The sequence below is a fragment of the Poecilia reticulata genome, linkage group LG15 (genome assembly GCF_000633615.1).
Source record: "Poecilia reticulata strain Guanapo linkage group LG15, Guppy_female_1.0+MT, whole genome shotgun sequence".
Lineage (NCBI taxonomy): Eukaryota > Metazoa > Chordata > Actinopteri > Cyprinodontiformes > Poeciliidae > Poecilia > Poecilia reticulata.
Window position 1 is genome coordinate 14,395,024 of NC_024345.1, and position 26,073 is coordinate 14,421,096.

General features: G+C 37.8%; 3 protein-coding genes across 6 annotated transcripts; 1 reads left to right on the forward strand and 2 right to left on the reverse strand.

The window, feature by feature from the left end:
• Positions 1-1,232: 1,232 nt before the first annotated feature.
• LOC103476814 (histone-lysine N-methyltransferase SETDB1-B-like) lies at positions 1,233-8,473 on the reverse strand. Of its 4 annotated transcripts, XM_008429418.2 has the most exons (8): positions 8,354-8,472; positions 8,220-8,260; positions 7,790-8,135; positions 7,500-7,673; positions 5,898-6,099; positions 5,735-5,808; positions 4,280-4,470; positions 1,233-2,268 (listed from the first exon to the last, which is right to left on the reverse strand). In XM_008429418.2, exons 2-8 carry the CDS (start codon positions 8,244-8,246, stop codon positions 2,152-2,154), a joined length of 1,131 nt encoding a protein of 376 aa, XP_008427640.1. In that variant the 5' UTR covers positions 8,247-8,260; positions 8,354-8,472; the 3' UTR covers positions 1,233-2,151. The 4 variants fall into 4 exon arrangements, with proteins under 4 accessions (XP_008427640.1, XP_008427642.1, XP_008427641.1 ...); XM_008429420.2 differs by having other exon boundaries at positions 7,500-7,640; positions 8,220-8,473; XM_008429419.2 differs by having other exon boundaries at positions 7,500-7,649; positions 8,220-8,473.
• A 1,619-nt stretch (positions 8,474-10,092) lies between these two features.
• LOC103476817 (voltage-dependent anion-selective channel protein 2) lies at positions 10,093-16,358 on the forward strand. Its single transcript, XM_008429423.2, has 9 exons — positions 10,093-10,221; positions 12,838-12,909; positions 12,995-13,044; positions 13,393-13,545; positions 13,675-13,727; positions 14,158-14,385; positions 14,519-14,669; positions 14,798-14,855; positions 15,411-16,358. The coding sequence occupies exons 2-9, from the start codon at positions 12,843-12,845 to the stop codon at positions 15,500-15,502; spliced, it is 852 nt and encodes a 283-aa protein (XP_008427645.1). The 5' UTR covers positions 10,093-10,221; positions 12,838-12,842; the 3' UTR covers positions 15,503-16,358.
• LOC103476816 (neurofilament light polypeptide-like) lies at positions 16,030-20,484 on the reverse strand. Its single transcript, XM_008429421.2, has 3 exons — positions 18,825-20,484; positions 18,616-18,740; positions 16,030-18,330 (listed from the first exon to the last, which is right to left on the reverse strand). Exons 1-3 carry the CDS (start codon positions 19,755-19,757, stop codon positions 17,199-17,201), a joined length of 2,190 nt encoding a protein of 729 aa, XP_008427643.1. The 5' UTR covers positions 19,758-20,484; the 3' UTR covers positions 16,030-17,198.
• Between the last annotated feature and the right edge of the window lie 5,589 nt (positions 20,485-26,073).

The following is a 26,073-nucleotide window of genomic DNA, read 5'->3' on the forward strand; positions in this document are numbered from 1 at the left end:
TACAAGGATGTCTTTTCGGAGGATCCTTGGCCAGGATCTGGGAAAAGATCTTAACTTTCAGAGGAAAGAAAATCTGGTGAGAATGCTCAAGAATAAGAAAGACTCAGGGCTGGCATGAATTGGATACAAAAGTATTTAACGTAAAATGCGTACTGCATTGTAGAGCAGCATAAACTTGTCAATCATATCAAACCCCGGAGGCGGTAGCATCACGCTTATGGAGGCCCTGGTGTATTAAATGCCCATCCAAAATGCCTACCCCAAAGCTTTTGAGCGTGGTTCAAGTGGGACCACAGTCCAAAGCCAGTTCCCAGCCAGAAAACCATGAAATTTAATTCACTCATTTATGCTAAAAAGGACTAATCATCTATCCAGGGCGAACACTGTTGCCTACCCAGTAATTGTTGGCTTTTGCAACACTACAAGCATATATAGTTATTAACAATGTATGGATATGTTTCTGGGTTAGGGTTAAATCCAGCCAGATTGTGTCTGGATTACAAGTTATGCAACATCAATTCAAACCTCCTCAATCTAATAGATGGATTCAACATCAAGTTACCCCGATTTCCTAAAACCGGTCACGCTGCCCTAAAAGGAAAAGTACACTCTACAGTTTGAATGAGAGTCTACATTTAACATCAAGGCTGTTTGGTTAAAGCTCTACAAAATACAAATGGCAAACGATAATGTGACACCGCTGCTAGTCACCCACCGGCTTGCAAAGTGTTATTAAAATGCTTTTTATCAATTTACTTCACATATTTTCATAATGTTGAAAATCAGCAAATCATATCACATCATTGTCCGCCATCAAACCCAAAACTAAAGTACATAAAAAATGGGTTTGTTTACTTTCTTTGCTTCTATTGCACACAACCCAGAAGTTGCATCAACCACCTAACACTTCCACTTCCCTCCAACAGGAGCCAAGAGCATGTGCAAAGATGAAGAACTAAGATGTATGAATCCATCTATAAATGAAAATCTAGATTGACCAACATTTTTGCAACGGAACAAAATATTCAAAAATGCTTAAAAAGAAAGCACAATGTAAATTTGATATTCAGGCCTTTTGCAAGTTTATGCACACTTGTACGACAGCTACTGTGTATGTGTGGTTGGGACCTGAAGAGGTTTCCACTCGCCTATTATTTTCAGCGGGTTTAAAATCAAATTACACATTGGATAACACTCATATTTTCCCTTTTGTACCTCGATATGATGCCAAATACACAGACAAAACTACTTTATTGTAACTTATTCATGGTGTACCATTCCCTCAGTTATGATCAAGCTAAACAAATGAGAACTAAAAAAGAAAAAAAAAAACACGTTAACTGTCAATTTCACAACTAAATCTCAATGTTGAACTAGATTACATGTAAAGCTAATTACAAAGGTCAAACTAAATACATATGGTAAAGCTTTATTATTTTGTTCCTTTTTTAAACAATAGTGTCCATGGCAGAATTGACATCATTAGCCAAGTTTTATACAGAAATGAGACAAAAGTTTGCAATTTTTTTTATCTTTAAATGTCACTAATATTTCTAGGGCAAAAAAAAGGGGTGAGAATAACAGAATAAAATACCTTCACTACTGCCTAAGAAGTGATGTCCGCTTAAATACACCAAATTGTGAAAATCGCGTCAAATAAAAAACTGATAAAAGAAAAGGACGTTTTTAATACACACAAATGCTTTACTTGTACGGGGGCATCAAGTAAAAACAGTTCCAGGATCAAAATAGGAGTAAAATTAAGCTTGAAGTATTGTGTTCAAATCAAACATAAGTTGTTCTGTATAATATTTTTTGTCATATTTATCAGGCAGCAAAGGGCTACATTATTATTATTTTTTTCCTTGTTTAAACAGGTTACCATTAGCAGGGTTTCTATGCACAAAGATTTGGAAATATATTTAAAAAGGAGAGATGCAACAAATAGAGAATAAACGTATCTACACTTTCCAACAGAAACCAAAAGAAAAACCAAAGAAATAACTACCAATTTGAGTTTACATGCTTCAACCTTACATCTGTTCTGTCAGGAACCAAAATATAAGTCAACGGCCAGAAAGAATCATGTATTTGCAGGTCAAAATGAATGTTTTCATTTAATGTCTTCCTTCTCCAACAACAATTTATAGGTCATTTGGAGTCAGAATCGTCTGCCTTGGATCCTCGATTTTGCTTCAACTCCAAGAACTTGGACATGTGCTCCAGTCGTAGGGAGCCTCGGTGGATCCAGTCCGTCTCCCCATTTTCCTGTGTAAGATATAAAATGTTTACATGCAAACATTTTCAATAAATTGGAATAGGGGTTCGTTTGTCAGATTAAAGTAGTCTTTGAAAATAAGCCCAGATTTGTGTATTAAAAGATTTTAATATTAGTTTGAGGTAATATTCTGTCCTTTAATGCCATGTTTACATCAGCTGCAAGCGGAAAAACAGGCTTGAAAAAAACCTCCAGTCTGTATTGAATACATTTTTGATTGTATTGTTCACCATGACAATATTGAAGCGACTGGAAAGCTGGGTCAGATTCTCTAACAAGACTTGACTGACCTACAGAACAGGGACTTCTCTGTGTCAATGGGTAACTTTTCATGGAAATTGACAAAATCCTTATATAGGGTTCCCCAAGGCTCCATCTTGGGGCGCCTCTTATTTAGTATATACATCCTCCCACTAGCTCAGCCAAGTAATAGGACAAGTTGGATTTCATTGAACTAAATAAAAGTGAAGGGAAAAAGTACTGCCTGATAATAATTGATGTATTCTCTAAATGGATTGAACTGTTTCCAACAGCACATCCAGATGCAATCACTGTAGCCAAGGCTTTGCTTTGTGCAAAACAGAAAAGCTGTACATTAACATCATGAGTACAACAAGGTTAACACACTATGAATTGATTTTTGGAAGACCATACAGATGGATCCTAATGGCAGAACAAGCAGCTAATGCCACCAAAACAGATTGTGTTGTGTGCACGCTCCTCCTCCCTGTCTGTCTCCCTATACCCTTCATCTGCATCTGACCTATTGCTAAATCTCAACAGCCTCATGCCAGAAGATTGGGCTTATTCTATTAGACAAAAGAGATCTAAAATAACCCTGCCTGGAAATGATATAGATGCAATTGGCGTGCCAAGAGGTGTTCCAGACCAAATTAAAGCAGGGTTTGAATCTTCTATATGCTGGTAGTGTACTACAGAAATCAACAACATCCATTACAATCTGGGAAATTACACAGTGGCAGGTTTTGAGGCAATGAAAGTGCAGGAGACGCAGACAGAACTTCAGAACATAGGGGGAAACTGTAACTGGGTTTCTCTGTGTTCTCCTCGCGAGATAAGAATGAACCAGGTCTCCTCTTTTCTTCCATCTGTGTGTTATAGATGTTTTAGGCTTCTGAACCTGACACTTGTCCTATTGAGATGACTCTGAAAACTGACAAATGATGAAATTCTGAGTTACTTTAAAATCAATGCTAAGATACAATTTTTTTGATTAATACTTCAATCATTAGTGTATGTCTGTTTTTAATCTTATCATCTTCCTTTATTTTGCCAAAGTAATGTCCTGTTTCTTGCTTGTTTTTTCTTTTTTTTTTTTTTTTACATTTTGATGCTGAAATAATATATTGAAATGTATGATTTCCCTGAATTACAAGGAAAATGTGCCTTATATATATACTACTCAGTCATACAGATTACTTTAAACCTGACCCAATAACTTTAAATTCTGTATTAGAGCTCAGCCTTGACACATACAGGAAACAATTTATTCAAGAAGAACCTTCGGTCAATGCAATACTGAAATAGAAGTGCAATCTTGTTCATGGAAGCGATTCTCCCGACTGAAAATCGACTAACTTTAACTGGTGACATTTGCAAACAACAAAAGAGAAAAGTATGGTTGGGATCATCACTTTTGTTTAATAAAGTTTAATAGAATATTTGTATGATGTCATTAGTCAAATGATGACCATAAAGAGAAAATGTTTAAACAGAATCTGTGTGTTTGTGGATTTCTCTTCAAAGGGAAATGTGATATTTTTTAGCATCAATAAAACAAATAATACTACCAAATTTTCAGTCTACCAATGTCAATTTCTTAAACCCATAGATTTTGCTGAACGTTGGCATCTCCCACATCTGGATAACTAGCACAAAACTAAAAACATTCAACACTGTTCTATTTTTGAATTAAAACACATCACGTAAATGGATTAGGTTTTACAAAATAGAATAAAATCAGAAAAGAAAGATACGAACCTCAAAAACAACCTTCATCAAGCTGCAATCAACCAACTCGACTTGACACTTCTGATAGACTCCATTCAGTTCTATTTTAAGGATTTGTCCCTCTTTGTAGTGGGTTAGGTGTGGATACGGCCAACTCCTCAAGTATTGTGTCATGAAGCACTTGTGTGGACTCTCTGCAAGGTCGCCTAAAGGATCATCCACTGTTAAAAAAAGAGAAATTATTCACAAAGTATTAAAGAAAAAAAATACGTTCTTTCCACAGTTTGTAGCACTTTTTGTTCACAGTGCCCTCTTCTGGACCAAACAGCAAAAAGTACCACATAAATTACAGAAATGTTAAGTTAATTAAAAGAACCACAGACAAGGTATATGAATTTTATGGTGAAGCTTTTGCAAAAGAAGACTCAGCAAACTGCTCCTCCAAGCCGTTCACTGAGCGTTCTGAAGACCTTTGGTTACAGCTCGTCTTTTATTATCAAGCATAAACAGGGAGGATAGCTAAAGAAGACAGCAGAGACAAATTATTACTGCACAGGCAGTTTCTAAGATGGGGAGTATTCCGGTTGATAAAAAGGCACCTGTGGAAACGTAATTTAAGGTCTGGGAAACACACAGTTAACTGTTTCACATGAAGACAAACAGGCAGATGGGGCCTCCCGGTCAATTTATACACACAGAAGAAAGAGAACACTTTAAATTGAAAATCACAATAATGTTGATTGTTGAACATTAGACTGAATATGAACTAAAGTAATAACAAAATCATAACACCAAAAAATCTCTAACAAACTGCACTAAATTGATAAACATACCATCTTAATGTAGCATAAGTACTAATCCTGATAAATCATGAGGAATTACAGTTGAAACCAGATATTTACATACACCGAATAAAAACACACATTAGACAAAACCTTTATTGTTTTAGCTTAGTTAGACCCAAATTATTTCTATTTGCTACATGCCAAAAAACTCGGCAAGAAATTTTTTTTTCAGAATTTCCTTTGTGACTTTAAGGAAATTCAAAAGTTTACATAAAATGTATGATTTGGGTCACAAAAGAAAAGTCTTTGCCAAGTTTTCTGGCATTTACAAAATAGAAATATATTTTGCGATTCTTACCAAGCTAACCCATGGACATTTTGGTCTAATTTAATTTCAGACAGTGACAAAGAAATGTGTCTTTTAATTTGGTGTGTGTAAATATTTGGCTTCAACTGTATGCAGCATGAAACCAAATAAGCACAAGAAAGGGTTTGGTTTATTTGCAATGCTAGGATAAAAAAAAAAAAAAAAAAAAAAAAAAAAAAAAAAAAAAAAAAAAAAAAAAAAAGGTAAAGTCCTAGGTAGGTGCAGGGTAAATATTATCTCTAAAACATAACATATGAAACATACATCATGACAATTCTACAGAAGATGCAAAATACAATTCAGAAAAAAAAAGGAGGAAACAGTCAAACTTACTTTGTCTGCAAACGAGATAAAGTGATGGTAAGCTGACATAAACTGGTGTGTGATCATCCAAAAACACCAGAAACCTGAAAAACATAAAGTTATTCAAGAAGACTTGTTTTTTTTTTTCTAAAGGGGGGTTCATAAATGTATTAGCAGTCATTTGATCCAAGACCTTAAGCGATTCTTTCTGCTGGGGAGCTCAGACAAAAGTCCAGGCAGGAAGCACTGCTCATCCTCTGGAGACTGAATTAAAACTCGGGCTCCGACGTACAGTTGGTCCAGCTTTGGAGTGGTTTCTTTCGCAATGTGATGTCCGGACACCAAGCTCTTCCCCTTTTCGTCAAAAATTATTTTGTATTTCACTCTTCCATCGTCTGCAAAGACGAAAACAAAACAAAACTACTGAATCTTGTCTACGTGATTTTATTGCAGCTCATGAAACTCGAGGAAAACTGAGAGAAGCACAAAAAGCACAAGCCTAACATGGCATATATTAAAAATAAAAAAGGATGCAAAGTTGTTGTTTTTTTTAAAAAGATGAAACGTGTCAATGTTTCAGAGATGTTCACGAGTCAGAACATAGGATTAAAGGGGAAAAGGAGTCAATGGTCTTTTAAATTTATTTACAAAAAATAAATTTAAAAGACAACTTAAAAACAAAAATTGAACAGTCTTTACTGTAAATGTAATTTGCTCTGGAAATGCTTCTACCAACCATTCCTGCATCAGGTAAGGAAGATACAGAAAGCAACAGAAAACGCTAAAAAGACACCCAGGCAAACAAAGTCTTTCTCTCAGCTTGCATCAGAGCAGTCACAGTGTAAAACATCAGAAAAACAGTAAAAGCTTGTGTGGCAATATGTATGCAAAATGAGTGAAAGAAGAAAAGGCTGACCTAGCAAAAAAATAATAAAACTAGCAAACCTTAGCAAGATAACTATGATGATTCTTTCACTTTCGGAGTGAAAGTTACTCCAGACGACACAAGAGCGACTGTAATGTTTTTTTTTTTAATTCTTTTTAAAGTTACAGCTACCATGAATAGATTGCAATGAGCCAATAATGTCACATAATCCAAGAATGTGTCTCAAGGTGCATTCAAATATATAAAAATGATGGCTTTTTTTATATATGCGTTAAAATTATCACTGTCATGACAGTATAATCTGTGAAAAAAAATTTAAAATTAGCTCCTCTGCCTTCTCCCTGTGCTCCTGCCGTCATCTGCTTAAATACATTGCTCTGTCAGAAACTCTGACTGAGAGTCAGTATACTCCAGTTGACCATTAATCAGTTTCTACATTACTGGATTATTTCATTAATCAATCCATCAGAGTTAATCTGATTAACTGTTTTAACCCTGAAGTGTTTGTTTTTGCAGCTCGAGTCTGACTCCCTAATTTGATTTACCAACTGACTCGAAGCGCCTTCAAACTCCATGGAAACGCGCGACACTGACCAATGTTACATATTCCCATGAAGCACAAGGCATTACTATTACTACTCTCAGCTCTGATTAATGAGATCTCAATAAGTTTGAACAGGATGACTCACTTTTCATGCTGGGGTCTTTTCTGAGGTAAAGGTTTTACCCTGATTGATACAGAAGGGGAAAAGAATGGTCACAGAAAACTACCTCAGTTCCTGGAAAAGGATTACTAGAGTCAACTAGAACACCCGTCTTTCCATTCAACTAATGATTTTATTTCAGCTTATTAAAAAATACACACACACACACACACACCCACACACGCATTGAAGTGCTCTTTCTTACCTTTTTTGATGATCTCGACTATCTTGCCCCGTTGCCACCTCGTGACTCTCCTCCTGGCCAGGACTACCATGTCCAACGTAATCTCTGCCTCTGGCAAATCAGGCCGCACGTTTCTCGTCTCGTTGGAGTGGCTGGCAAAAGCTGCAGACACTATGACGGGTGATACTAATGCGGCTGGGGAGGGGGGGGAAACACAATTGCAATACGGAGTTGGGAGATTGAACTCCGTAGGCATTCTAGCAACTCCAGTGTCATTACTGGTTTATATTTGTGGATGGAAGTGTCCTTACCTTTGATGGTGGTGTTGCTGTCGTTATTGCAGACGCTGCTGTTGCTGGTGCTGTTGTTGTTGATGCTCACTAACGGTGAAGGCACCGTCACTTCGTTCGCCTTTTTGTGTTTAGAATTGTTGTGTTTGAGCTGGGTTTTCTTTTTAGCTCCAAAATCCGAGTCTCCCGAATCGTCTCCGGGTTCCCACAGCATGTCGGAGTCGGAGCTGCCGCGGGACTCGGCTTCGCTGTCGAACTGCTGGGGTGTCGGCGGTTGAAGCGCATTGAGCGTAAACTCGGGGAGTCGAGTCAAAACAACCACTGGTTTCTTTTGTAGGTTCTCGTCGTTCAGGTCGTCCATTTGTACCTTTTAAATTTGCAACGTTATGGTCAAAACTCACACATGCTAACGTTCACAGCCTTGTTACTCCGTTCAAAATTCCCAGCTTACCTTTTTCCGCGTTCTGAATATGATCATCAAACGAAGGAAAACTAACAAAAGAAGATAAGGTGACTTCAAGTCGTCCAAACAATCAAATAGTCAACAGTTCAGAAAATTGCTTAGATACTTGTATTGTTACCCACACGCTAGCAAGCGGCAAACCTTCGCCTTCTTCTGTTTGATGGCGCACTAGTTGGTAAACAAAGGATGGCTGCATAACTGCCTCCTAGTGGTGCGGAGCATGTTTCATTCCGATAATCTTTCTTCTTCTTCTTCTTTGGGTTTTAACGGCAGCTTGCATTCGTTATTGTTGCACTACTGCCATCTATTGGATCCTAATATCTATACCTCAAATTCTTAAAAAGATCCCAGTATTTTAAAAAAAACGAAAAATCTTCTTTTTCCCCTCAATACTATTTAACTGATCAACCACATTCTCAAATTTCAATTCCCTATTAACACCTAATTCCGTTTTTAATCATCTTCTTTGATTTGCATATTTTATGCAAATAATAAAAACATGTTCCATTGTTTCTACAGTATCACACCAACTAACCAGTAAGATGCTTCCCCATCTTAAAAAGAGTTCCACTTAAAAAACTGTGCCCGGTTCTTATTTTATTTATAATTAGCTCTTCCCTCCTGTTTATTCCTCTGAACCTTACTACATCAACTGTATTTTGTATCCTATATAAATGTCTTCCATTTATTTCATTATCCTACCTAATTTTCCATATCTTCTTGCTTTCTCTCCAAACTATACTTTTGCCTTCAGATTTTGGTAACTTTACTGACATATCAATATCTTCTTTTTTAATATGCCTCCTTAGCCAACCTATCTGCTCGTTCATTCCCCAAAATACATGAGCAGGAGTCCAGAATAATATTACATTTTTATTTTGTTCACATATCCTATGATCAGCCATAATCTCATATAATATATTTTGATGATTATTTGTACGTCCCTTTTCAATACTCAACAGTGCAGACAATGAATTACTACAAACTATTATTTTATTGAGGTCTGCCCATAGCAATGCATAGGGAGAGTAGTGACTGACTGCAGCTCTGCAGATCTTGGCTGCACGCTAGTGTGGCAGTTTAGAAATCTAATTCAAGTGTGCAGGACAAGAACATGAAAGTTGCAGGACTCTGACCCTTGAGACCATTGAAATTAATATTGTGACCCATCAAGCACAGTAGATGGCGATATTGCATCCTAACGTTGGGTACCACCACCCAAAAAAGACTGAAGAAGAAGATAGACGAAGAAGAAGAAGAAGAAGAAGAAGAAGAAGAAGAAGAAGAAGAAAAAAGAAAAAGAAGAAAATATATAAATAAAAATAAAATAAATAAATAAAAAATATATATATATACACACACACGCATCCCTCCGTCCCCCCGACACACACACATACATATAATCTTCCAAAGTATTGATACGAATACGTATTTATGTCTATGTTCCAAAGACCCACAGAAATTACAAAGATGGCTTGAACATTTTCCGAATATAACCTGTTTCGGTAAATATGACTTTACATCAAAACTAAATAACTAAATAAGTAGCAAAAATTAAATAAGTAGGAAAAAATAAATAAAACTGCAATTTGAAGTTAGAAAAGAATGACTAATCGGGCAGTATTTTTAGTAACTCTTAAAGGCAAAAAATATATTTTTATTTTTGAATGCAAAAAACATGTAAACAGCTTTAACTCGTTCCAAAGAATTGAAAACTGAACTTTAGCTTCAAGCGTCTACGTTTATAGAGAAAATGGTTAACCGAAGTTAAAACTCAAACCAAAATGCCGTCTGTGATGTAAAACCATTTTTACTCAGGCAAACGTTTGGGCGCTCTTGGCCCTAAACTGGAAACCGAAAGGTCAGCATTTCGTTGCAGAACAGTCTCCTTCAGCTCGCCCTCCAACCGGTGACGCCTGCTTCTGCCGTGTGTTGTGAGGAACACTTCCAAAAAGTCACTTTAGTGCAACACTAACACAGTCTTCAACTGGTAAGGCTCCTTATTATTTAGTTTTGTATCGTAGGTCTTATCTAAGACACAAGCTAGAGAGTAGCTTTACTCGCTGCGGAACTCTGCAGGCTAACATAATTAGCTTCAGTAGCTGTAGCAGCGAGCTAATTCTGACACATGTGCTCTTACTGTAAGGTTTTAGTTGCAGTCTAAAAAAAATAAACACATTGTTTTTAATTATTTAATTAAAACAGCCACAAATCTTTTTTTAGATATTGCTTCATATCTATTTGGCCTGTTAGCATTGCGGAAACTAGCCGACACCCACAGCCAAAGTGAATAAGCTATTTTAGCTCATCACAGTAACTCGCACCGGTCAAAGCCTTCTCCAGTCCAACTGTATTAAGCGACTGATTTACAATAAAAAGCATTAAGAGTCACGACTTAATAGTTTACCCATTGTAGTTAAAATGGCTCCTGTTCTTCCCGGTAACCTTGGCAGTTAACTACCTGACCCACAGGATGTCATTTGTGCCAGAGGTGCTCATCAAAAAAGTGAAACAGTTATGTTGTTGGCAAGAGAGGTGGGTTTGTTTTTACTGAACGAGTATAAAAACTGTATAACTTGGGGCTATATAAGAAAGTTATAGACTTTAGATTCTAACCCCGACAGTTCAGCAACTCAGGTGCTCCCGCTTATCATTAATAAATGATAAGGATAAATGCAGAACCAGATTCCACAACTGTTTCATCGCTCATGCCACAAGACTACTAAGCTCCCATTAATATTTGTGTTGCCTGTACTTCTATTGATATTGTTTTTATTAATATTTGTTTATTATTTTATTAATATTGGAGCAACAAAAGTTTGCTCATCTACATTTTAAATGCACACTTAAGTGATAAGTCTGTCTATGTCTAATACGTTGGTCATAACAGGGATATAAGACCAAGCTTTATCTTAATAACTTGTGTAAGTGCAGGGAAAAAAAAACAAAACATAACAACTTTGTTCTTGTCCTTCTGGCACCCAGGCATAAGTATCTTGAATAAAAATGTGTGTTTGAAATGTTTCCACAAAATATTTTTAATAAATTCTTTCAACAGTCGCTTATAGCTTTCATATGTGTTGCGTAATGCAACTTAAAAGAGTAGATGCATGTAAAAGGCAACATTTACGCTGCATCCTGAAGTGACCCAAATCTGATTTTCTTGCCCTTTTGCGACATGTATCTGATCTTTTCATGACAGTTTGAACAAAACCGATTGGATTTTTACAAATGCTACCCAGGACACTCGTGGCCCTAAATGCAATGTCTAATGCGTGTCTGATCTTTTCATATGCGACCTGTGCCTGTGCGGCCAGGTCGCATTCATCCAACCTGTACTATTCTGCGTCCTGATACGCGGAAGCGGGAAGTCAAACAACCTTGGCAGGTGATAATGAGGATTATTAATGTGCTGGCTCCATTTGAACAACAAATTTAAAATGACAAGGTGATCTCCATCATTCCCAACCATGTTTACTTCCACAAACACTGAGCACGTTCGCTACATGTGATGTGCCTGCATCCTGCACTACACATGCAGGACACTTTTAGCTGGCTGGCAGCAGGTCATTTGCAAGTCGCATATATTTGGAAATGTGAACGACCACGTGAAAAAGAGAGTCACATTTCACATGAAAAATTGAAATTGAACATCAAGACCTGCAGTATGAACGTAGCCTAAAAGCTGCATGCTATTTTAAGTCAGTTAGCCTATTTCGGTGTGTCAGGCATTGCAACTACAAAGCACATTACTTATAGGTGCATTATTTGGTAAGCTCTAGTTTATATGTCTTACACTTTGAAACAATGTAACATCCACCAGTAACATCATGGCAATTCAATATTTTTCTAGTATTTCACACCTGTACCATGTATAAGATCACAAATAACATCGGCATTGGGTTTTCAAATGGAATTGAATACAACAGGGGTCTGCAGCTCCTGTCCTCGAATGTTCTGCAACTTTTGGATGCCTTTCGACTCTTAACACACCTGAAGTAGATAAAAGGTTAATGATCAGGGATTTGCCAAGTGTGCTGACATGCCAACAAGGTAATTCAGCAAGGATGCATCCAAAAGTTGCAGTCCAATGGGACATGAAGCACTGGAGTTGTAAACCTCTACATTGAATGGATAAGCCTGTTTCTGTTACCTTTCTAAAAAAAAATACACACTAAAAACACAAGAACAAAAATTTGATTGAAACTAATTTTATTTTATTTTTTTAAAGATGTTCTAAGTTGAACATTTTGTACCCAAATTGCTGTGTGTAAAAATATAACAATAATAGTTCAAGAACACAAAAAACATGTAAAAACTAAAGATATACTGCAAGCTTCCTTCTCCAGTAAATTCAGCAACATAATGAGTTTATACACAAGTGGAACTGTAATATTTTGTGGATCTAGTAAGTTTGTTTTTCATATATACACACAACTGTTCCATTCATAGGGGTTTGTGTTTTCCATTCACATGAAGTATATTTATATTCTTTTGTCCCTTTACATATTTACTATGCAAATTGTCAAAAGAAACTATACTTAAAAAGAATTAAAAAAATATGCGTTAAACAGATGTAACTTTTTTCTCCCCCTTTTATATGCAGGTATAATGGCTGTGCCTCCCACTTATGCTGATTTGGGCAAGTCTGCCAAGGATATCTTCAACAAAGGCTATGGTAGGTCTTTGTTCACCCATGAAGATGTTGAAGCTTTTTTCAAATGTAGTTGATAACTTAAATTTGAAAATCATATTTCATACAGGATTTGGCCTGGTGAAGCTTGATGTCAAGACAAAGTCAGCCAGCGGAGTTGTAAGATCATTTGGATTTTGGTTGAGAATAATCATGTTGGCAAACACCTAAAAGTATTGTTTGTACTCAGCCTTGAACTTTCGAAATCTTTATTTTGTTCCTAGCTCAATTCTTTGCAGTCTTCTGTTTTGTTCATCGGAATCTCCATTCAAGTCACTTTTAATTATAAAAACCCCAGTGTTTTTATACTTGTTGGCTTAGATTTAAAGTACCCACAAAAAATCAGTATAGCAACAAAAATACATATAAACTGTGCAATAACTAATTTTCTCAAAATTTACTACAATTGGTAATGTTAATTTCATGCCTGTTAAGTGATCTCAGTTTCTCTAAAACTGTCTCCTGCAGGAATTCAAAACATCTGGTTCGTCCAACACTGATACCAGCAAAGTTGTCGGTTCCCTGGAAACCAAATACAACCGGCCTGAATATGGCTTGACCTTCACTGAGAAGTGGAACACTGACAACACGTTGGGAACAGAAATCGCTGTTGAAGACCAGGTTTGCATAAATGTTTAACATTTTTGTACATTAAGAGCAGTTACAACATAAGAACAGGGTGTACACAGGGTGGACAGAGCAGCATAACTTTTCTTAATTCCAATGAATCCCAAATTTTTCATCTTGCAGATTACAAAAGGACTGAAGTTGACATTTGACACAACCTTCTCACCCAACACTGGGTAAGATGATGGTTGGGGTTTTTGTTTTTGTGTGTATTTTAGTCCAGAACTCAACAGGAGGAGGTTGCTCCGCCTGTTGCTTCACTCCATAAGTAATTATGGAAACCTGATCTTTGCCTCAAATATTTCTGACAAGTGTCTTTGCCAGCTATGTGATCTGAGTCCCTGTATAGAACCAGTATGTTGCAACACTTCACTGGGATTGTATGTTTGGGATAAAGACAAATCTTAAATTGAATTCCCTTCTGAAACTCTGCCTATGTATTTGTTGTCAAGATGTTGAGTTAATTTCGTAAAAATATGTGCCAAAAAAAGGGTACTAAAAAGACAAACATAATGTGGGAAATGATACTCGACTTATGCATAGAGTAGATTTAAAATTTTTGTAAATATTTTTTTTCTTTAACAAAATCCTTCTTTTACCTAACAGCAAGAAGAGTGGCAAAGTTAAGACCGCTTACAAGCGCGAGTACATCAACTTGGGCTGCGATATTGACTTTGACTTCGCTGGCCCCACAATCCACGGAGCCGCTGTCATTGGTTACGAGGGATGGCTCGGCGGTTACCAGATGAGCTTTGACTCCGCCAAATCCAGAATGACCAAGAGCAACTTCGCTATCGGCTACAAGACGGCAGACTTCCAGCTACATACAAGCGTGTATGTAGAGTTGTTGTTGTTGTTGTTGTTGTTTTTTTACTCCTTATGCTCCTTGTGAGTTTTGGGTTTTCTTTGCCATTTGAAGGAGTTAAATGCATTTTTATTTGGAAATGTTTATTTTCAATCATTACAGCAATGATGGAGCAGAATTTAGTGGCTCCATCTACCAGAAGTCAAGTGACAAGCTGGAGACTGCAATCAACCTGGCATGGACCGCTGGCAACAACAGCACAAGCTTCGGTATTGCTGCCAAATACCAACTGGATAAAGATGCCTCTATCTGTGTAAGTTTTTTTTTTTTCTCCACACCATCTGTGGTAGTTCTAAGGCAATAAAAGTCACCATGCAACTCTGAACCTAATACTGCTCACTGACTTCTTTGTTTTCCCCTCTGTGTTTTTGGACTTTTCAGGCTAAAGTTAACAACAGTAGCCTTGTTGGTTTGGGCTACACCCAATCTCTTAGACCAGGTGAGTTTCTTACTGCAGTGTAATTTGCAGGAACACTTGGTATATGTTTCAGAAATATTATTACCTGTTGAACTTTTTTACATTTTGCTGTGAAACCACCACAAGGTTCAGTTTATTTTGTTGCAGGATATCTTTGTAATGGTCAAATCCAAAGTAGTTTGTAACAGAACTGGGAGGAATGTCTTGGCATTGTCAATCGTGCTCATGTATGCACAGCGCGTACCTTCATTCAAGCTAAAAATGATCAGTGTGCCATCAGCTAATGGCAGCGAAAATAACGTTACAGAAAAATGAACAATTTTTTTGAGTTCTTGACAAACTGCTGTAGAGCAAAGGCTGTAGTGTAGCACAGAGCAACGGGGAGAGAGCTGTAAAATTCAAGCTAAGTCCATGGGTTTCTCAGAACTCTACTGCAGCTTTAAAATAAAAGTGTAATTTTCCTTCCAATTTACAACATGATTTCTACACAGTCTGGAAAGATGTGGAATTTGGGTTAGCAACAGCTTGAAAACTAGTGTTTAGATGACAGCTAAACCTTCTCCCTTGTGTTTGTAGGTGTGAAACTGACTCTCTCTGGTCTGATCGATGGGAAGAACATCAATGTAGGAGGCCATAAGCTGGGTCTGGGCTTGGAGCTGGAAGCTTAAACTGTCTTCATGCAACAAGGGACAAGAGAATATCGGACTAATCGGGCCTTAAAAGTATGTCCAACTCAAACCAGCAAAGGGAAATCATAGAGAGATCGGTTCAAAGGCTTCTGCAACATCGTCTCGGGCACCAAGTCATGTTGTTGCTTTTGTCTTCAGAATATTTTATTTTTGTTGATGCTTTTTACTTTGCAATTGCATCAATCCAAAAGTCCGTCATTGTCATATTATTTATGCATTTTGTCATTGTTCCTGTTCAACACTGCCACGATAATTGTAATAATCCAATCCTTCTGTACAACTGTGTGTGGCTTCAGTGTAATAATCCCAGACACTCCAATGTTGTCCATTTTACGCAAATACATAAGTCCAAACATTAGTTACTTTAGGATTGTCATATTTTACCTCCACTATCTACTGTCATGACTTTTGATATTCTTTGCCATCTTAGCAGTTATCAAATCCAGAGCTAAAATTAATGTCAATTTGTGCTTAAATACCAATAATGCACACACATGGATGTCTTGTTTGTCGACGTTTGAGGCTGGGATATTTTGGCAAAGCTACACATGTGACCTTACCCTAAACTGATCAGGTTTGGGGTTACTTATAGTGGGAGAGAAACCTGCATGCTGGCTCGCCCAAACAGAGTTTATATTTTGTTAATTATGCAGCAACAGATTGATTAACTGTGGAGCACATAATGTTCAAGTGATGCCAAACTATACAATTATTTGGAGGAGTAAAGTGCACCATGTAAAGCTGTGTTTCTGTTCCGAGAGGAGACCAATCCTGTAAAGAAGTCCTTGAGGTCCCTTTGTGTATGTATGGATTTTCAATAAAGTCTTTAAAGTCACGACTGTCCACCAGAGTGATAATTATAATGCATTTATAAAGTGTGCAAACCTCATATTAGGGGTTTGTGAGGTATTTAAAAAAAAAGTGCTAAATTATTTCAAAGTTTTGCAAAAAGTTAGTGTAACATCCTGCAAAATTGACACAAATTGGCTTGCGATAGGACATAAGATTCTGTAAAAATTTCCCAGAGAAAATGTGTTGGTCTTCTAAAATGCGCTAAGTTCACTAAAGCATTAGTTCAAGGTGCACACAGATTTTTTTAAATTTGTTTTCAGTGCATTTTTTTCAAAATACACATCTGATTATAGGAGTCTGTTATGTAATTCAGAAATGTGCTGATCTAAAAACGTTACCTCATAGTTGTGAACATTTAGAAAAACAGTGTTTCCATGTATGCATGTGAATCTGTTGACTTGTCTGTTTCAGAAATGCAACATAAATTTAGAAAAATTTCCCAGAATCAATAAATGATTTAATGCTTTTATTTGCACACACCATAGCAAAGTCAACGTCATTCAAACAAATGACCAAAATGCATCTACATTCATAGTTTTTGTTGTTTCAAGACATTTGAAGTCCAGTTTCAACTTTGAGATCAGTCATGCTGCAAAAAAATGAAGCCTATTCTGTTCTTTTAAAACAAGAATGCTGACAATACATTCTAGTACTTTGCATTGTTCTTTGCGCTCGACTGCTGGTGCCAAAATTATACATTTGCATTATGAGCTCTCTATTTTTGGCTGCCATGTCTTTGAATGCAACGTTTTATTGTCCATTCGTTCTTCAGCAGAAGCTCTCTCTTTTTTTTTTCTCTTTTTTTCTTTTGAATCTTCTGATTTTAAATCGGAGTCTGGCCGCCGTCTGCAGGCGCCTGCTGTAACTCTTTTGTTTCTGCAGTCACAGATGTTTTTTCCTTTTGCAAAGCAGCTGAAGTGATCTGGGTTTTGCCACCTCTCTCTGGCTGCTCACCCTCTGCTTTCGCTGTAGATTTGGAAGATGGGGATTTATCTTGGTCTTTATTGCTTTCCCGTGTGGCCTCCGCGGTGCTTTTTGCGTTTTCTTCCTCGACTTTTGCAGAATCAGTCTTCGTAGTTTCTTTTTGTTCCGTTTGGCTCACGTCTTTCTCCTCGTTTTCTGGTGCAGTAGAAGGCGCTTTTGCAATTTCTACACATCCCTCCGTCTTTGTCAACACAACTGCTTCTCCCCTCAATTCTTTGGCTTTCTCCTGCACCTCTACACCACCGTGCTGTAGAGTTTTGTTATCTTCCTCAGATGTTGAAACCACGGTTTCATTAGTAGGCTTCACACTTTGTACTGCGATAACGCTTTCTTCCTTAGTTGATCCCTGTTTATCCTCATCAGATTTAACCAGAGATCCCTCTGATTCATCTGAGTCATGCCGTTTTGAAGAGATGTCTGTTTTATGAGGTTCCCCTGCAGTTTCTTTCTCCTTCATGTCCTCAACTGGTTCGTTATTATCTACCTCTGTGTCCATGTTTTCACCGCCGAGAGCCGCTGTCTTCTCTGATTCTTCGCTGTGGTTTTGTTCTTCATTATCCTCCTCGTCGTCGGCTGCCTTTCCATCACCTTCACTCTCCAGCTTTTCACCGGAGGCTACTTGACTCTGCTGACGGTCAGACATCTGGTTTCCTTCGTCCTCTCGACTGTCCTGATGATCACCCTCTTCCTCGCTGCCCCCTTTCTCACTTTTTCCACACTCCTGCTCGTCCTTCCCCACATCCGTCTCCTCTGATCCCGTCTCCTCAAACTCTGACATCTCGATCTCCCTGGTGGTCTCTGTTATGATCTCCTCCACAAACTTGTACTTGGGCTCTGCTCGCCTCTGCGTGACTCCTGGTCGACTGAAGCTGGGGAGGGTGTAAACAGGTGATTGGTGGTAGATGTGGGGTAAGGGGACCTGAGGGTCGGAGACGGAGGACAGGCGAGCCTCCTCGCCACAGAGGAGTTTCCTGCAGGATGGAGAAGAGAGTTTACATTAAATACAGATGCACTAATAGTTCTTTGCCTTCTGAGCCACTGATTAGTAGAATCACCAGTTACATGGTATGTATTATTGGATTTGGTATGTAACATTTTTGCACAAATTCTTTAGCTGACCTTTAATTAAAGTAATACAGTTGCACGTTTAAATGGAAATATGGACACAGAAAGCATAAAATATACGAAATAATACAAGGCTCCACTAATGTATGTTATCAATAAGTTTTACTAATTATTCTCTAATTTTACTAGACCTGTATGACAATATCTCCACATCCAAAGCCATCTTCACGTTCAGGAGGTCCTGGTACTCCCTCAGGTAGCCGGACATGTCGAATTTGCAGTTTATCAGCTCATTTTCAAGCTCTTTGATTGTGTTCTGAGTTAAGAGACAAGATGACCTCGTTAAGCTGTGTCTCGGCGTGTGTTAACGCCACGGGAAGCGGGAAGAAACATGCCATACCTGATAGTGAATAAGTTCCTCCTTGTGGCGATCCTCGACATCGTGAAGCTGCGCCTCCAGAGCCTCTCTGGTGCCTTTGGCGCAGTCCAGCTCGATGCTCTTGCCCTGCAGACGCTTCTTGTACTCCTGAATCTCCCGCTGGCTCGCTTTCAGCGCCTCCCTCTTGGCCTCGGCGGCCTCCGTCAGTCTAGCAAACTGAACTCGGAAACTTTCCCCGGCCAGCTGGACGTCGGACCCGGTGTGACCTTCCAGCTGCGTCCTGATGTCCCGGAGTGCCGCAGTGACGCCGGGATGGCCAAATTCGTGCGCTTTAAATTTGAGCTGAGCCCCTTGAATCTGGTCACACATCTCCGACACCTCGGCCTCGTGGTTTCTCTTCAGAAAGTTGATTTCATCCACGAGGGACTCCACCTTCCGGTCCAGCAGTAGTTTGGCCTGGTACGCTTCGCTCATGTCTTTCTTCAGGGTCACTATGCTGCTCTCAGCCTCTGATCTGCTCTCCGTCTCCCGCTCACGCTGTTTCCTCAAGGTGGAAAGCTCTTCCTCCAGGTTATGATGCTCGATCTCAATCTGGTTCTTCTGGTGGGTGATGTCCCGCAGCAGCTGCCTCAGCCTCCCCAGCTCCGGACCATACTCCTCCTCCAAACAAGACGCGGGCTTCACTTTCCCTCTGATGTCTTCGATTTCCCTCTCCAGGAGATGGTTGTGGTTTTCGAGCCGGTGCACCTTTTCTATGAAACCTGCGAGTCGGTCGTTCAAGCCGTGCAGCAGCTCTTTCTCGTTGCGCTTTTCAGATCCGGCGTGTGGGGAGCTCATGTCCGCGGAAGCCCTCCCGGTTTCTAATTCCGATCGTCTCGGCGGCTTGTGTTGTGAATACGTATCGAGAAGGGCTCTACGCGGGAAGCCGAACCTGTCATCCATCCTATGACTCATGTCGTCAGTGCGGATCTCTGGTGCAGAGAGCGAGGCATCCGTGCGGGCTTTTATAGCCGCGCCGCCAGCTGCCCAGTTTGCAGAGCGAAGCTGTCCGTGGTGCTGAAAAGGTGTCGCGTCAGCTGGCGCTTTAAAGAACTCTTACTCCACGTTTTTTTTTTTTTTTTGTCCGCAGAAAGCGATGACGTCCGTAAGCCCCGGCGTCGACGTCGATACAGAAACAATTAACTTTTACATCCGATATCTTTTAAAAGCAACAAAAGTAACAGAGGATGTTGGTCGTGGTGTTTCTCACTCAGTTGCATCTATATTTACAATCGAGGCTTGATGTTCACACACATTATGAAAGTACGCGCCTCCCCTTGCTATTAGATTACCACAACGAGTATTTCTGTTTGCTAAATCTCAGAATTATGAATGAGATATTTATTCCGATTTCTGTATTTTTATTTATTTATTTATTTATTTAACTTTTCCTCTGAGAAATGTTCCGACATTTCATGAAATTGGCACAACTGCTCTTTAATCGGGTCAAATGTTTGGGTTTCCTTCAAGATGGTTTGCTACAGGTAGTTTTGGCACACTTATCACATAATTGTGTTGTTGAATCACTTTGCGCTATGTGGAGTATTAATGAAGTGGACTCACTTGGCAGCCGCAGGTTCTGTTCTGGGCACCTTGCCAGGCGCGTGCAGATGAGGAAGAGGGGGGCGGGGGGTGCTGGAGCACTTGCCCCTTTTGCTCCTTGCCCCCAAGTGTGCCCTTTTATTTTATTTTATTTATTTATTTTTTTGTTGGTATTATTATTTCCTAATCCCTCTTCTGACACATAAAAACATGTACTAAAATTATTTGCTTTTTTTGTTTCTTTTTTGTATAACATAATAAGCCGGTCACCTTGTTACCTTTGMCYTTTTGCCGTGACGCATGACGCAGTTGCCTCTCGCGCAGTGCGATAAGGCGGCTAACTGCCGAGCTCAACGTAGCGAACGTTCCAGATTACAGAACAGTTTTTGATGAATAAAGTGGAGTAACTTGCTACTTGTCAGATAAAGGAAGACGTTGAACATATTGTTTCTGCTTCAGCTCGGAGACACAGACACTGACAGGCCTCTGCGTCTGCCTTTCTCTGAAGAACTACTGAGCGGGAGGAGACAGGCAGGTGAGGAGAAACTGTAATTATCTATCGATTCAGTATTTTTATCATACAGACATTAGGCTGTTGTTGTGCTATTAGCTAGCTGATAGCTAACGACTTTGCTAGCAAAGCTAGATAACTAAAAAGCTTCTCCCCTGTATCTTCAATGATATCAGTCATTCCTTAGCATCGCTTATGCAATAGGGGCACACCGCCCGGCCAAAACCGATCATCTCCATAATGTATATGTCCGATCTTCTAATTTCTTTTGCTGCATAATGTACATCGCATTTATTCTGGCGTTAAGTCCAACGAGGATATTCATTTAGAATTAAAAATAACTCACCCTGAATTACCATGATAGATATAATGAATGTAATAAAAGTGACAAAGGGGAAAAAAACTCAACCCAAACTTTTAAGTTTAGGGTCTGGTTTGCAGAGTATGAAGTTAAATTTGTTTCCTAATTATTCAGTGAAAAAAAAAAACAACTAACCTCAGTTAAGTAAAATAAAATTGTAATCAAAACTTTTGGAATTGTAATGATTCCTTAAAAAAAAAAGTTTTGTTTAAAAGACATTTTTTAATTAAATAACTCATTTTTTACCAAACATAAATATTTATTTGCGCACATCAGAAATCTTTTGTTGTGATTTTAGGCCCTGCACAAGACGTCATGTGAGAATCACAAGCAAAACTTTGAGTCACAAACAAAAGATTTCTGACAAACGCAAATAAGTTTGTTTTGCAAAAAAAGTTAACTTTATGAGTCAAAAATGTGTGATTTAATTTTTTTAAAAGTTTTTTTTTAAGCAAAACTCAGTAGGTTTTTCTCATGGTGGCAAGCATTAACAATTCAATTTTTGTTTTTTTCATTTTTCTACAGTTCCACGTTAAAGTTTGATGCAGCTCTGCTTTCCTGAATGGACCATCTTCATCTCCACTGCAGCAAACAGGCAACTCTTTTTTATAGATTATGGTACACTAAAAGGTTGCATTGTGCCCTTGTTTATATTTTTAATAGTGTAATTCTGTAAAGGGCTCAAAGACGTGACGGCCATTTTTTTTTGTCCGGCTCTACTTTTTACATTTAAAAAGAGGTTTAAACTCATAAAAAGAAACCATAAATATGTAATGTGTCTCCCCCATTAACACCTTCTTTAACCTTTCAAAAGCTGTTCTTTTTTGGCCATTTTTGGGGTCTTTGAAGGGTCAAAATGTCATGCGGTGCGACTGTCCAAACTCAATTACTGTTGCAAAAATGTCTTTAAAATTACATTAAATCTGTTCAAATATATTTAATTTCCTGTTTGGCATGAATTTCAAAGTCTTTTCTTCATCCTGTACAAATTTTCAAAGCATTTTTAGTTATAATTCCATTATAACATTTAAACAAACTTTGTCCAAAAATGTCATTTTACAAAATATCATGTGGTGCGACCAACAAAAAATTCAGATTATTGGACTTAAATTTTGAAATCCACTTAAAAACAGGAGGTTGAATCATCCAACAGTCTGACAAGAATCACTGGATACAGCAAACAGGTTTGTTTATTTTTCTTAAATTTCAGAAAAAGTGTCACTTTTAGCAGTAGGTATGTAGTTGCCATATTTGGATGTCATTTGGTGCAACCACCAAAAAACTATTAATATTTAAATATACCTACTATTTTCTGTTTTGATTATAAATGTTATATTTGCCTTGTGTTTGAAGCTAGGTTGTTTTTTTAAGGAAGCAAATTATTTGCCTTTTGATAATGACCGAACATGAAAATATCATTTGGTGCGACCAAATATCATTTGGTGCGACTGAATATCATGTGGTGCGACCGTTGTAATGATACATTTATGTGTTTGAAAAGTAGTTTCTGTGCTTTTATTTTTGATTTCAAGACTCAAATGCAAAAGCAATACTTTGTATTATTATTTCCAGGATAGGATTTTGTGCAGTTTTATTATTGTTTTGCATTCTATTGTATGATAAAAATATAATGGAACATCTAACATTACGGGAATAATTATAGCATATATTTTGTCATTTCTTGTTTTTATCTATTTTACTAGATCCCACTGTCATCAAACTGAGCTATGATGAAGTACCATATGTGACCCAGGTACTTCAAGATGTGAGAGAAGAAGTCCAAGTCRGCACCATGCGACAGTCTGATGACAAGAAGTTGGTCACATGGTCACCAGAACCTGAACCAGCAAAACCTCATAGAGTTCCAAATTGAACAGCCAAGACTGGGCAAAGTTCACAAATGCCTGGTTCTAAAAATTGCTTGAAAATAAGCATTTTCCTTTGTTCACTTGGGCATTTAAGTACCCAGGAGTAGAGGTGTGCTGATCAATCGGCCACCGATGGTCCCACCGGTCCAATTGATCTGGCAAAATGGTTCCATTTTGCCTGATCACATGGTGTCATTAATACCTAAAGCGAAAAATTTACAGTCAATCCACGTGATCAGTTTTGGCGATTGGCAGTGATCGGCCCTCACTGATCAGAATCAGCAGGAAAAAACTTAATCGGAGCGTCTCTACCCAGGAGTAGCATGATGGTTTTTAAGTTAATTAAATTTTTCCATTTTGAAATCATTACTTATATGGTTCTGTTTAAAATAGTTAAACTGAATTATTATATTTTCATTAATGCACTTACATTTGAGAGATTGAAAATGTCTTTCCAGTTTTTTAAAATTATGAAATTAAAGCAGTCTCCTGTACAATCTGATTTTATGAGGGATATGTTGGAAATGTTTACTACAAAGTTGATTACTGCATAAATTTTTAGGCAAATTAAATTGGTGTGTTCTATTTGTGTTGTTATTTTTGTAATGTACTGTAACTGAATGCAATTCCATTTTCATGTATTAAAAGGATTTTGACCTGTTTCCTGGCCTACATTTATTGTATAAATCATTTGGTGAGACCAGAAATCATTTGGTGCGACCGATTAAAAATTTACATTTATTGAATTCAAAATAGAATATCTACTGTCTGGAGCGTAAATATTAACCACTAATACAGTGTCCTTAAGTGACTGGTATTTATTTATTATTTTAACACATTTTGATAAAATGGTGAAGAAAAATAGTGGTCAAATCAATTATAAATGGAATTTCACAGGTTTTTGGAGGGGAAAACTGTCATAATTGCCAGAAAAATAAAAATAAATTTAAAAAATGTGTTTCTAAGCACCTTAAATAAATGGAAACTTATAAAACAAATGTTTAGTACATCATGGAAAATACCATATTTTTAGATAAATCACGGTCGCACCAAATGGCATTTTTTAGGATCACAGCCAAATCATATTGATAAAAAACCCTTGAAAAGGTCTAATTTGAATGTGAAAATATGAGTTCTGTACGCACAACATTTCAAATATTCTAGTAATTGCAATGGATATAAATATTTTTGACATTTTTAATTTAGCTTGGTGGAAATCCTTATACGTCAATGACCCAAAGACAAAATATGTCTGGTCCAGCTCTGATTTACATATCTTGCTAAATTGCGGGTTTGAATATTGCAATACTTTCCTATAACAAAGTAGACCTGCAGAAAAAAATTACGAATAAAATATCTTACATATGCATAGTGTTATGCTCTATATGGAGATGTTCATTAGCTTTGATTGTATATGTCACATTTTTGTAATTTATCATTGTTTATTAAACTCTGAAAGCTGTGTGGCTTTGTTAATATTCTGTCCTAGAATGTGGTTAGATGTGCCCTTTTTTTGTTGTTGAGCACCTGCCCCTTTAGGGGTCTCTGCACGGCCCTGGAGGGGAGCTATTACTTTTGCTGGCATTTCGAGTAGCTGTGGCGACATAATTAATACAAAACGAGCCAAATTCAACTCAAAACAACAGTCTGACACAAAACAGTGCCACTCAAAATAGATGTAGACTTTTGTCTGCCCCTCAGAGCTGCTCTTTAGAACTACAGACATGGTGGAACACTCCGTTACTAGACCTTTTCCTTTTGTGTTTTATTTACCGTTGTCATAGCAACTGAACTAACGGGCACTGGGAGGAAGAAGAGCGACGGCGGTTCTAGTTAGCTGAGGTATAAACCTACTGTACAGGAGCTGAATTGCGATCTGTTTATATGCTTAATACACCGTCAGTTATCAGCTTTGAGATAAAACGGTTCTGGGAGTTTGTTGGAAAGTAATACTGTTATGTTGTTTAGATTGTTTTTTTTTGTTTCATAAGTCGAATCTGTTTAGCTATATTGTGTCTTTCTGTGAAAATGCTTGTGTACAGAAAAAAACCCCAAATAAATATAGACCCCCTGTGCTACTGCATATTTCTTATGCAGTAGCACATGGGGGTTATTCTGAGACTTAAGTGTGTGACATAAGCTGTACATTTGTATTAAAGGATCTAAAACTGTTTATTACAGGAATAAGTATATTGTCTAGAATGACAAAGAAAATAACATGGACACAATGATTATTTTGAAGAAAGATCAGATATGGTGGTGTTTGTAAATCTTAAATATTTAACCAGAAAAGATTCCAGGAGGATTAGTGAAGCACAGATTTGTTTCTGCCTCATCACTCCTATCTGTTCTAGACCTTTGACAGGAAAATCAGCATCTGTTCCACTGACACCAGCCCTGATATGTGTAACACATGCTACAATCTTTAATATGTTTTCTGGAGATGTTAGCATCAAGACCGCTGCTATAAACTCATTGCATCTCTGAATAGTGCTGTTTAGGTTATATAATCTAGTGATGGAAAAAGCAACAAAAAAACTATTATGCTATGTTCTTAAGATGGAATATATGCACATATATTCATGACATGCTTTGATTAAAGTAATTTATCCTCGGTGCAATTCCAATACCAAAAAATTAACAACACCAGTTAACTTTACACCAGTCACATTCTCAAGTGAATCTCTCACCTGAGAATGTGAACCTACTAGGCTGATTCTGTGCCTTCAAATAATTTTAATGCTCCTGTAGAAGATTCATAACTTAAAAGTTTCAGCAACCTACAAGTTAACTTATAAGGAACAGGTCTGAAAAAACAGTTTGTGTGCTACACTCAAGACAGAGATTCATTTGATGCATCAAAGAGTGATGTCATCACTGATGATGTCATTGTTACCATAGGAACCAGTGGCGCAACTACACATTATTCAGGTGGATGCGAAAACATAA

Bases quoted from the DNA above. Each gene is read 5' to 3' on its own strand.
- LOC103476817 (XM_008429423.2), top strand. From the start codon at position 12,843: ATGGCTGTGCCTCCCACTTATGCTGATTTGGGCAAGTCTGCCAAGGAT. The intron at 13,546-13,674 runs GTTTGCATAAAT...TTCATCTTGCAG, and splicing joins AAATCGCTGTTGAAGACCAG to ATTACAAAAGGACTGAAGTT. The intron at 14,856-15,410 runs GTGAGTTTCTTA...TTGTGTTTGTAG, and splicing joins CACCCAATCTCTTAGACCAG to GTGTGAAACTGACTCTCTCT.
- LOC103476814 (XM_008429418.2), bottom strand. From the start codon at position 8,246: ATGATCATATTCAGAACGCGGAAAAAG. The intron at 7,674-7,789 runs GTAAGGACACTT...CCCCCTCCCCAG, and splicing joins CAGCAACACCACCATCAAAG to CCGCATTAGTATCACCCGTC. The intron at 4,471-5,734 runs GTAAGTTTGACT...TTTTTTTAACAG, and splicing joins TTATCTCGTTTGCAGACAAA to TGGATGATCCTTTAGGCGAC.
- LOC103476816 (XM_008429421.2), bottom strand. From the start codon at position 19,757: ATGAGTCATAGGATGGATGACAGGTTCGGCTTCCCGCGTAGAGCCCTT. The intron at 18,741-18,824 runs GTATGGCATGTT...CTCTTAACTCAG, and splicing joins AGGAACTTATTCACTATCAG to AACACAATCAAAGAGCTTGA. The intron at 18,331-18,615 runs GTCTAGTAAAAT...TCCATCCTGCAG, and splicing joins GTGGAGATATTGTCATACAG to GAAACTCCTCTGTGGCGAGG.